This window comes from Anguilla anguilla, chromosome 2, assembly GCF_013347855.1.
Source record: "Anguilla anguilla isolate fAngAng1 chromosome 2, fAngAng1.pri, whole genome shotgun sequence".
In the NCBI taxonomy this organism is placed as follows: Eukaryota; Metazoa; Chordata; class Actinopteri; order Anguilliformes; family Anguillidae; genus Anguilla; species Anguilla anguilla.
In genome coordinates, this window is record NC_049202.1 from 33067259 (window position 1) to 33080103 (window position 12845).

Here is a 12845-nt window from a genome sequence, read left to right on the forward strand (position 1 = left end):
GATGAAGAGCAGCGCTTATCCGGCATCATGTGCCCCAGGCTCCCGAGGACTGCCTGCCTGCTGCGACTCATTGCCCTCTGCATCCTCCTCTCACAAACGTCAGCCTATTTCGGGTCAGCTGCGTTTTCCCTTTTTCTTCCATGTATCTGTTCATTTGGGAGGGGGATACTTTGTTCCTTGACATGGTTCCTTTGCTTGATACTGATGTGCGGGTTAACAGCAAATTTAAATTTCAGTTTTTATTCAAAAGCGTGAAGACAACAGTTTAGTGTCATGTAGTATCGTGGGAGGTTTCTTTAGTGAGTGCTCGAAAGAAAGATGCTGATATGAAATCTGAGAGTTCCCAGCTGTGCTTACAGGTGTTCTGTTTCGCTGCCACTGAACATAAAAATAAGTTTTGAGCACATAATCATTTTTGGGAAAACAAGCAGAACGAAATTAAGTCAGCTGCCGTGTGCGTTTGTTTCACCTTGCTATGGGCTAATTTTTATTTTTTGCACACTCGCCCGTTTAATAGATAAAGACATGTGTACAACGTGCTTAGCTGCAGAAAAATGAGAATGATGGCTTTACCTTATATTTGGGTCCAGTGGGTGAAATAAGGAAAATGTGACTTCATACGTATCGGCCTATTAATATGTTAAATACACTGTGTGCCAAAACTGTGGCACATTTGTGATATAATTTGACAATATTTGAACTTACCTTGTTGTATACTTAAACTGTTTGCTTTAATAGTAAATAATAACGAGAAGCACAAATTTACTGATTCAATCCAGTTATGTTGCGCATATATGGACACGTTGAGCAGTAAAATCTTTATGATTTATACAGAATGTTGGGCTGTCTCTCATAGACTACTCAGGTCCTTCGGAGGAATTATTCCGTGCGTTATTATTCTCGCAAAAGTTATTTATTGTTTCCAAATGCCCTGAGAATTGTTAAACATTTAGACTGTGCCATACCCCCGAGTATGGTTGTTTCCCGTTACCGGAAAATGTCTAATCTGGTACCACCTTACTATGTTTCCACGCGAGGGCCCGATTCGTAAAGACTTCTCTGTAACTTCGGAGCAATCAAGTTAAGAGTTGCGCGTAAAACATGTTTTGAATTTTATGTAGCCTGCGTACACTGCCTAATGGTTTTTCCTTAGAGAAACCGAATATTTTCCTTCCCAATGTTTGTACTATGTAGCGTTAATTAAGATAAATGAAGAATTAGAAAGAGGTCATGCTAAGACCACTTTTCTCCTTATGTGTACATTATAGGGGGAAAAATAGAGTAATAATAACAACAACAACACTAATAATAATAAGCATCAGCGACTACTAGTAATAGAGGCAATACAGATGTGTCATTAGCACCCTTATAGACTGCATACCAAATACTTTTCAGCCTTTAAAGTGGACTTGGCCTTATCATTTTTATTGCTTGGTCGTGTATTGCATTTTATTATCTGAGTGAATTTCATTTAGATACATTTTAATGCATTATAGTTATTAAGAAGTTATTAAAATAGGCTATAGTTTCTTTACCATCACTGGTCAACATTATAAATGTAATAACAAATCACAAACAGAATAAATGATTGTGCAGTTTTGGCTTAGGATATATATATATATATATATATATATATATATATATATATATATATATATATATATATATATATATATTACAGTTCTGAACTGTTTATATCGCCAATTCTAGAAATAACTGCAGATTTTTATTTTTATTTTATTTTTTTGGGGGGGGGGTAAATTAAAATGTTCAGTGTTAAATCGACTCTAATTCAGTTGCTACATTTGGACTCATATCAACTGTGTTACAGATTAACACTAAAAATTTTGCTGTCGACTTCATAGGTTAATATTTAGAGATGAGAACTATATGAGTGAAATTATAAACTATCCATTTACTGGTTTCGTCTGTTCTCCCCCGTAAGGTTGACAGGCAGAGAGCCACTGGTGTTTCTACCTGCACCGCTATCAAACGAGTCTCCCTCGGGTAAAGCGCACCTGAAGCAATGTGAGCAGCTGACCCTAACTCGCCGACAGAAGCGTCTTTGCCGCCGGGAGCCGGGTCTGGCCGAAACACTTCGGGAATCTGTGCGCCTCAGCCTCCTGGAATGCCGGTACCAGTTCCGAAACGAGAGGTGGAACTGCAGCCTCGACGGCCGAGGAAGCCTGCTAAAGCGAGGTGAGAGACGGTGATTTGAGTGTTTAGCATAACGTGCATATACAAAATTAATATGGGAAATAACTGCAAGGGAAAGGGACAAGGCTATAAATGTAGTCTTACTACAAGACAATACCGTTCTTACATTAGAAATGTCATTGGACATTTTACATGTTCACATGTAATGCAGCTATATAGTCAATGCCCGTGGATATTTTGTCAACTAAATAGGCTACATTCCGATTGAGTAGGCTATAGGCTACGTTTCTCAAGAGTATAGGCAACAAGGAGTAGGCTATACATACACCTGGGAATTAAGATTCTCCCTACACCTGCTTTGGAACTTTCAATCTACAGATTCAGTTCTGCAGCCATTATACTACAGTAGGCTAAATATAGGCTAGGTAAAAACGACGAGGTACCTTAACGTTAGATAAAAAGGACGTGAGTTATTTTTAATCTCATTATTCAACAGTTATGGGTTGTCCTGGAATTCTGTACATCACTGATGATTTAAAGGATTATTGTCATTCATCTTCCGGTATTCAGCCGAAATTATCACTGAGAAAAAATAACGCAACTTAATGAATAAACGGGTTCGGGGTAACACGTGCGTGAGTTTAAAGAAAACGCGGAAAAAGTTAAATGTAGAAGGGAAGTACAGCGAGCAAACCCGGTAAGAAATAACAAGAGATTAGAAAACCTTGGTTTCTGTGCGGCAGTCCCAGGCAGAGCTATAATGGTATTTTTAGCCAGGAAAAGCGCCCAGTTCCCAGAGGAAAAGGGCGGCGAGATTACTTGCTTTCATCTGGGAAAATCTCTTCCTAGTCAAAATAATAATTAATTGGATCAAAATACACCATAGTGATTGCTTTAGGCTATGCAAATAGCAGCGAGAGTCCGCGCTGAACACATGTAAGACATCAAGAAAAAACTTAAAACTGCATTTTTTTAAACATCGAGCAACCCCAGAAACATCAGCTTCAAGACTGCGCGTCTTAGTGTAAACTACATATCACTGTCACGGCCCTCGATATAGTATATAACACGCGCATAACAAAAACAGACAAACAGGCGGACTCGATCACACATTCATAGGCTACTCATATTACACACATTTTCATTTTATTATAATTCATTTTATTATAAATTATTTATGTCGATTAAGTGCGTGCCAGCGCTGTGAACTAATTTAATGCATTACTGTTTTTGAAACACCTCGACATGGCCGCATATTTCTCAGGGTTTAAGGAGACAGCGTTTTTGTTGGCGGTGTCATCGGCAGCCTTGACCCATGCGCTGGCAAAAGCATGCAGTTCTGGTCGGATGGAACGCTGCACTTGCGACGACTCACCAGACTTGGAGCACCGAGAAGCCTGGCAGTGGGGCATTTGTGGCGACAACCTCAAGTACAGCACCAAGTTCCTCAAGAATTTCTTGGGGCAGAAGAGGGTCAGTAAGGACTTGAGAGCACAGATCGACTCTCATAACATCAACGTGGGAGTTCGGGTGAGTGAGCCTAGGACATTTAAATTACAATAAAAATACTTCAGAATAAGACCAAAGGAAAGCAGTTAGAGAGTAGTTCTTCACAAATAATTCTCCCAGTTTTGTGCACCCAATAATCTCAATCTTCATTTCCTGATGGTGGTCTGCTGCAGTTTTTTTTTAGTTCTGCGGAGAAGCCTCAAAATTTATCAATGGACTGAATGAATGAATTAAATAAAAATTTTTAATTGTTGCAACCACTTAAAGATACAACAGTACTCTGTACCTGAAACAGACCTTATTGTCAATTCAGAATGCTAACTCCTGAATGCATTACTGCTTAGAGGGGCAGTGCACATAGGAATATGCCTGCCTGTTCCTCCCATAGAGGGACAACTAATGGAGCATAGATGCTCCTCCGCACCCTCTTTCAAGGGCTCCAGATAAAGTGCTGTTGTTGTGAGTACGACTGTGAGACGCGCAGGTCGGGAGACAGTCGGAGTGAATCCAGGTGTTCCCAGGCATGATAAAGCTTGCTACACAAGCTTCAGAAAATTAAAGGGCTCCCTTCAGCTATTATAACTGTAGACGTTTAATATATGAGGACACATATTTTCCACATACTGTATACTGTGCTATATATACTTAATCAATCCACATAGTATATTACGCTGATGTAAAATTTACATTCCCCCTCCACTCTTGTTTTTGCACCTACCAAACATCTTTCAGAGCTTAAAGTTCCAATTCAGGTCAGCCCCTTGGCAGTTCCTTCCGTAGTGAAGTGAAGAAATACCCACCAGGTTATATCTTTGTGTACACTGAGAAAAAACAAACGTGAAACAAAACATAAGGAACTAAAAACAAACAGAAATTCTTATCTTCTCTGGACTCTAGCTATAAGGTCAGATAACACCAGGTCTTGAGGTAAGAAGCACACACTCGTTACCGACAGAAACAAGATGGCGGGCGGCTGCCTGTGTAGCTGGTCATTAGCTGGCTAATGTTCTGAGTGTGAGCGGAGCCTGGGGGCTCATACCTGTGCAGGGTGGAATTCGACTGACCTCTTCACACACACTGCCGCCGCCTCAGGCTGTTCCTGCCCCATGCCATTAGAACGACCCCACTGCCACATGACCTACCCCAGGCCACCCTCGCTGGCGCTCTTTCTAGCTGACCGCTCGGTCGCCATTTCCCACAGCACATTCAGTTCTGTTACAATACACCCAGTAAAAGCAGTGACAGTGTCGTCTATGCAGCCACAATCTCCACATTTACCTACACAGTACTTACCATTACTGATTTATATCTGAAGTCTTGAGACCACATCGGTAATGGAAGCATTATCCCATGTTGTGAGCTTCATTTGCAAAAGTCAGTGTCAAGACACTAATAAACAGCATCTGCTGACTGTTAAAGCTGCAGACCTGAGCTGGGTGAACTCCTGCATACTTATCCAAGGCATCCATCATCCATGAGACCTGAACTGAGGTGGCTACGCGATACCCACGGCATGCTGCAGTTTACGGCTTCGCTATTGCCTGGCTTGGCTTAGCATACGAAACAGGAAATGTGCTAATAAATCAGGCAAATGAAACTGAGAGGTCTGTGTCTGTCTCATCCCCTCTTTCTCAGGCAGTGAAGAGCGGGCTGAAGACCACCTGTAAATGCCACGGCGTGTCTGGCTCCTGCGCCGTGCGCACCTGCTGGAAGCAGCTCTCCCCCTTCCACGACACCGGCCGGCTCCTCAAGTTCCGCTACGACTCGGCCGTGCGCGTGCTGAGCGTCACCAACGCCGCCACGGGGGAGGCGGAGCTGGCGGGGCCCCGGCGCCACGGCCACAGCCCCCGCTCCATGGACCTGGTCTACCTGGAGGACTCGCCCAGCTTCTGCCGGCCCTCCCGCTACTCCCCGGGCACGGCCGGGCGGCCCTGCGCCAAGGACGCCAGCTGCCAGAACCTGTGCTGCGGGCGCGGCTACAACACCGCCCTGCGCCACACCACCCTCTCCTGCCACTGCCAGGTGCGCTGGTGCTGCCATGTGGAGTGCCAGACCTGCCTGAGAGAGGAGGAAGTGTACACATGTAAAAAACACTGAGGGGGGGGGGAGAGAAAGGGGGAGAAAGGGAGAGGAATGAGCGTGGGACCAGAGAAGATGGCGTCAACCATGTTGAAGAAGAGGAATCGCTTTGTGTATGGATTTGGGCAGAATCTGGAGGACAGGGGCAAACACCCTTTTGGAAGCTGTGAGAGTGAGATGGAGGGAACAGAAAAAAATGAAGGAAACAGAAGTGGTGGCACCAGGAACTTTCTTGTAATACCATATGTCTCTGTTTTCTTCACTCGAATATGGCTTTAGAGGCTGGACAAGCTTTGCCCTTATCTATTCTTCTAGACTTCATTGAGACTGCAAAGAACCAAAGATTTCCCATTTCAAACTTCAGTACTCCAGGAAGAGGGAAACTTACTTTTGTAAAAGGGAAACTGCATTAACCCAAAAGGACCTCATGGCACACATAACACTCAAAAGTTGCATTTTGGTGAGCAGGTTGTTTGCTGTCTGTAGCATCAGCTGTTCTGGTCGCTGTAGGAACTGCACAGTGACTAGGATGGTACTTTAGAACACTGGTTCCCAACTTCTGACCTAGGGGACTCCTGTGTATGCTGGTTTTCGTTCCAAGCACAGTTGCAATCCCAGAATGTTAACAAGCTGTTAATTTTTTTAAAAATAAGGTGCTCTTTATGTTTAGAGGTATTTTGATACCCTCTTAAAGCACATTAGGTCAGAAATAGCTATACATTTCATGTGGAATAAGCATCCCATATTCACATTATGCTTATTGTGATATATTGCACATAGTTAAATTAAAACAGGTAACAACACCATTTAATGGATCAAATTATAGACTGAAGTGAATCAATAGGTTTTTAATTGGTGAAGGTGTGGACAAATTGCCACTAAAACTAACCATTTGGTAGAATTTAAAGACAAAGAAAATGATAACAAGCCAAGCCTGCATTGTGATAATTAGTTTATGGTTAAATTATGGAAGAACTTGAACGCATGTTCAACAACCTAATTAGGAGCCTGTTGATTCACCTCAGTTTTCATTTTGAACAGTTAACAATTTTGCTACCTCTTTTTATATAACTGTTTGCAATATAGCACAATAAGCACAAAGTGAACATGGAGTTTTTATTCTTCATGGCATGCATAGCTATTTCTGACACACTGCGATTTAAGAATGTAAATAATCCATCTAAAGTTTAAAAGCAACTGATTAAGAAAAATGAACAGCATGTTAAAATTTTGGGGTTGCAACTGTGGTTGTAATAAAAAAAACAGCACACGCAGGGGTCCCCAGGACTGAGGTTGGGAACCACTACTTCAGAAGATGCCCCATCAAATGGCCTCACTGCTAATGAAATAGACTTTAGAGGCTTTCATCTGAGACTATGAAGAGGCAACCAGCCAGGACCTCATTCCAATGAAAGGTCTCAGGAGTTTAGGTTGTCTTCCTGGCTGGTCATTCTTCCCCAGGTACTGTACAAGGCTAGGTGAGGGATTATGGTGTCACCTGACCTGTCCAGAGACTATATCACTGCTAAATTTTCCATTATCAGAGCTGGAAACAGGCAGGACTAAAACCACTATCCCTGACTTGTTCAGCTTTCAGTGGGGCTAGTTCATGTTTCCATTTCCTTTTCATTTGCAGAGTCATTGCCACTTGCAGTCAGGAAAATTCTTTCAGGGGTGGTATTGTTTTTATGATTGTATGACACATTTCCAGTACAAATAGCAGTATAAATTGTTATTCTTGAAGAAATGTCTTATCTTAGACAGTACAATGTTTAGTGTTAAATCAACTCTGACAGAGTAGCTTTTACTGTGCTCTGGTACATGTGTTTAGCATGTGATCCTTACTGGATTCAATAGATTCAAGTCTGTTAGAGCTGTATTAACAGTGAACATTTTACTGTTTAATTTGAGAAGTTTACAAGAAAAGAGATTACAAAGAAAAGCATGTGCACATAACCTGCCAGAAGCAACAAATAGCTATTTGCTAGGGGCCAAACAATTATGAAGAATTTCCTCTGTGAGGGATTTTCCCTCTGTATTACACAAACAGAGCAACATGGTAATGACACATCCTGCACAGTCTTGCTCTCTGGTTAGCCAGTTAACCAGCTTTGCTACGGTGCTTAAGGAGCATGTTTCCACATTATGCAGATGTCGTTTGAACACTGAGCCTGGTACTTCCGCCTTGTTTGAGTCCTGGTAGGGGAAAGGGCAGTGCTAATGTGCCCTGTTGCTTGTCTGCCTGCTGCTGTATGTCTGTGTGTCGTTGCAAGTTCTTTGAGGGAAAAACACCACTTGGCCGCATGGAGTCCAGTGGGCTGTCTGTCTGTTGCTGTGAGAAACGCAAGTGGGCCCTTTTGTAAATAGTGGGTCAATAAGAAGCACTTAAATGAGCAAACAGTAATACTCCGTCAAAACACACATAAATCGCATTGCTTACAACAAATATGGCTTCCGGTGTAATCTACACTAGGTTATTTGGCCACAGTTAGTTTATCATGTCGTTCTTTTAGCATTTGGTTGTTTTGTTTGGCTCTTTGCATGCTTTAAATGTAGCTTACTTGAGCTATAAAATGTTTTTAGTTGTATTTAGCACTGCTGAACCTCCTAAGAATGTTAATTGTATGATATGGTATGCGATGTGTGCCTTGTATAATCAGATTTCATCTGCCCATATTTTTGTTCATAATTATAACATGTCCACATGTCAAGGGATGACATAACATGATTTGACTCTGGTGTGTCATGCTTTATCTGTAATGGAGAGGAAATTAGGGAATATATTTTAAGGCAGTGATGAAAAGGGATACACAATGCAAAAGCACTGTGTTAGTACACTATGAAGGGATTGGACATGGTTTTCAAGTACCGTGGGTGTGATACTGTGTAAAGACATTGTCCCACACTATTGCCTTGTGTATAACTAACTACAATGTTTACGTGTTCACAAGGACTTTAAAATTACGGGCTTTGAGCATGTTCACATGCAAATGACAAAACTTTTAGTTTTACCCCTTTACTTCTTAAGCATCTAACTTAAGCTCCCTTTTGTGTATTTATTTGGCTTGAATGGCTCATTCTTTGGCATGTTGTGTTTTCTCATCAACAATTAGTGGAAATTGCAGCATTTATCCTCCAGACCCCTTTGCTCCTTTGTGATTGAGGCTGAACTGTTCATACGGTGTCCCGACATGATTTTTTTTTTTTGTGCCACATATCTGTTTTTAATCTCTTGGTGACTGTTTTGTTTGTTCAAACTCCGAGCAGTGACACCACGCGCCCGAGGGCAGGAGTTCTCCCCCTTCCCCGAGTGCTCCAGCACTGGCAAAGACCACGTAAGAGCCGGATTTCAATCTCATTTCGAGCAGTTTACAGGGACAGTTAAGGCACTTTGGGGCTCAGCTGATCAATCTCCATTCTTCTAAAGATAAAGCCCCCTCTCCCCGCGAGCCTGGATGTTATTAGGGGAATATTACATATTCGTTTGTGTCAGACATCTGTTTGTGCTGGCGCCCGATCAGGGCAATCACGGGCGGGGGCCTTGATGCAGGGGAAGGAAATTCCCCTGAGCTGGAAAGCGCTGTGGTGAAATTGGCTTCATTGATCAAACCCAAAACCTTCAAGTTCATTGTAATTTCTGCCTCAGACAGGTAAGTCACAGCGGTTCACTTTGGGATATCAAAGTCTAAATTTAAGACAATCAGCAAGTGCTCTGCTGCGCCCTGTGTAAATTTCAGTCCCAATAGCTTATCAATCAAGAAGCAGTCGATATGGTTCAGTCTACATATCCAAATAGCTGTTTTTTTTAATAAGATGTACCTGCACCAAATGAATTAAACCCATTGACCCCAGATGGATATACTTGCATTCAAATTAAGTTGGTAATTGTGACATTTAGTCACACTGTTCTTTAAGTCCTGTTTTAGTATTCATATGACATGTCTATATGTAATTGAGAAGGCCATGGGGAACTCATAGAAAGTTGTTTTTTATTGCAGATGAATATTTATTGGTCCAGTATTGATTGTTGTTAGTCCACAAACAAGTTAGAATTAATGTTAACAAACATTATTGCGATAAATATACTTGTGTTATGGCTGATGTCTTCTAACTTGCATGAGTGCAATGATTTTTGTTGCCAAATCAACTTGTGCTGTTGGATTTCATTCATGTGTATAAATGCCTCTTGTTCTTTTTGTAACTTCAGCATTTGTAATATGTTTTGGTTTTATTTTTTATAACATGGATGCCTTGCCCAAAAATGTGGAGAAACAAACTCAGACACACCACTGGTTTGTCATTATACACAATGGTGAAATCATTATACACAGAATTATAAATTTTTGTTCAGACACAAAAAGCCTCCCACTCAAAGATATGTGTAACATTTTGTCAAAAAAAGGTCAAAGTTCACATTGTAGCTCAAGGCTTCCATAACAAGGGAAATCACTCAAACTTCAAAGGTTATGTTTCTACCTCACTTGTACAGCCTGTAAGCAAATGAACACTGAACTAATCTGTTTGCCATTCATCCCTTAAATTCTCCATGAAATTCAGCTTTGACATTCAATTTCCAGGGCTCCTCAACTGGGCTGTGCATAATCATCATTTTACCTTTGTGACATCTCAAATAGAAATACAAAATTATATTATATATATTCTTATTTAAAAGCTGTTATAAGTGACTGAATAAATGATTATATATTGTTTGTAAAAACAAGTTTTGCGTTTCTGTTCGCTACTCATTACTGGTTCTTGATTTTGGTATACAAATCAGGTGATTAGAATTTTAAATAATTGACGAAGAATTTTCCGCATGACTGAAAACTGAAACCCAACTTAGAATCTTCACTTCCCCCAAACGTCCATTCCAAGCCCCTTACTTTGGTCCCGCCAGACTCCCATTACCTGGATTCCATACCCCCCCATAGATATCTCCCTGGGACCCCCCAGTCTCTTCTGCCCCCCTGCTGGTTGGGGACCCTCCTTCTTTAAGCATGAGTGGCCAGTCAAGGTGTCGTGGAGCCCTCGGCCTTTCCCATGACACTTTAATCCAGCCAGGCCTGGCTGGGCCGGGAGGCTGGGCAAGGGTACCAGCTGAGGAGGATTACTGCCACTCTCCTCTCCTCACGCTGCCCTGAGCATGGAGACAGTGCCGCTGTTAACCCCTTCACCCCTGGTGGAGCCCTCCTCGTCGGGCGATTGAGGGGGGGCCCGAAACATAAGTAGCCGTATGAGAGAGAGGGGTCATTCTTGCTATGCCGCACCTGGGGATTGATTGACAAGAACGGGAGTCTAACGCAATGTGACAGGCCAAATCGAAGTCTTTAGTTCTTATTCTTCCAACATTCTTTGGTGCTTCCCCAACCACTCCTCCCCCTGATTCCCCAGACAACATTTGTTTGGGTTCATACAGTACCTATAATGTAATACAGGAAGGTTAAATTAAAAGTCGTATGAGTCTATCAGCACTAACCGCATATTTTTGATCCCATAATTCAACACGACCACAAGTCTGCTTGGAAACAGACGCCTGTTCTTATCTCCTCCTTCCTTTCTCTGCTCCACTGTGTCAAACCCGGAGGCACACCTGTGCCGCGTTCCTCACGCAAACTCCTGCTCCACGCCAACTGATTTCTAATCATCCAGCCCCAGCTTGCTTTCATCTGTCGGAGGAAGGGACGCTGGTCCCCCGCTCTGCTTTCCACACAGCAGTGCACGCGCCACAGCTGCAGGTGTTTCACCCTGGGCGAATACATTAGGACCCTCTCCTGAGAAATAAACCCCCCCACCCCCACCCCACCCCCGCACACGTAGTGTGGAGCTGTTCATGCCGTGCAGCCGTGTGGCTCTGCATTCTTGATCTCCAGCCCTGGTGTCAGTCGTCTCTGTAATCAGTGAGCCCCCCCCCCCTCCTAAAAATGCTACGATGACTGATGAGCACTGAGGAGGACTGCATACAGGGGACAGACTAATTGACAATAATATTCCCCCACTGTAAACATCCTGTTCAGCGAAGCATTCAGAACAGTTGGATGGAGCAAATATAGAACACCAGGGTGACACATTTCTCTGCACAGTGCACACAGTGCCTGCAGGTGCTCACTGGGAATACCCATTGGGGTGAAAATAAGGTCCGTGGTAATTACCCAAGATGAAAGCCAAGCAAAGCATTGCAGAGAACCAGACAAAACGGAAAAAGACTGTGCAACGCACTGCAAGACCTGGTGGGGTAATTCATGACTTGGGCAAGTTCAGAGCCTTCTCCTTCCATTCACTCAAAACAACAAACAGCATCTTCCCTCTGTTAAACTCCCTCTCTGTCTCTGAAGACTCACACAGCTTGGGGGAGATGAGGTGCATCATGAACCACAGGCCCCTTTATTATTACCGTTTGTGACGAGAATCACCTCATTACTCCATCTCAGAGAATGTAATTATCAAAACTTTCACAAATAACTCCACCACTAATTGCTACTCATTAAAGTTTGCCTGGTGCACATTATCGAGGATAATGAAAGAAACCTTTTCTTCCTAGAATCTCATAATATTGACACCACTTCTCCAGCGAAGGTAATTGCAGTCAAGTTCCTTGAAGGGTGTGGTGGTGAGAGTGCGACCCTGCTGACACATCTCCCATTCCCCTTGGGGCGAGGGCCGTCCCAGCAGACAGAGGTGAGGCCACCGCTGCATGAGTGTTGTCAGTCTAGATTATTGCCTCCGAACCCTTGCCAAAATCCCCCGAAGCATGAGGATTAACACTGCCTTGTTTCATTGGAATTCAGCGGGGGTTACAGAGAAGCGGGAAGGACTGGGCATCAGTATGACTCCAATGGTAACACTTCAATCACAGAATTGCCCTCCCCTTCTCCAACCCTAGGACCTAGGTGCCTTTCTGAGTTGCTCTTTCTTTGCATGCTTTGAACTTAAACTGAACAGCAAGCATGGAGACAAAAGTGACCCATGACAACTGATCGATCTCCGACACCAGCGATCCTCAATTCTGGCCCTGGGAGAGCCACAGAGTTAGCCTTAAGATCAGCAACAAATTCAGACCCAAGAAACCCGGTGACCTTAGCTGTGTAATAGACTCTTGTAAT

The 12845-nt window shown here is 43.0% G+C and overlaps 1 protein-coding gene across 1 annotated transcript; it reads left to right on the top strand.

Moving 5' to 3' along the window:
• wnt9b (wingless-type MMTV integration site family, member 9B) lies at positions 1–5763 on the top strand. Its single transcript, XM_035406759.1, has 4 exons — positions 1–113; positions 1946–2199; positions 3422–3687; positions 5302–5763. The coding sequence occupies exons 1-4, from the start codon at positions 28–30 to the stop codon at positions 5761–5763; spliced, it is 1068 nt and encodes a 355-aa protein (XP_035262650.1). The 5' UTR covers positions 1–27.
• Positions 5764–12845: the final 7082 nt, after the last annotated feature.

Excerpts from the sequence above, each read along its gene's own strand:
- wnt9b (XM_035406759.1), top strand. The coding sequence starts at position 28 with ATGTGCCCCAGGCTCCCGAGGACTGCCTGCCTGCTGCGACTCATTGCC. Across the intron at positions 114-1,945 it reads CAAACGTCAGCCTATTTCGG|GTTGACAGGCAGAGAGCCAC; the intron begins GTCAGCTGCGTT and ends CTCCCCCGTAAG. Across the intron at positions 2,200-3,421 it reads AGGAAGCCTGCTAAAGCGAG|GGTTTAAGGAGACAGCGTTT; the intron begins GTGAGAGACGGT and ends CATATTTCTCAG.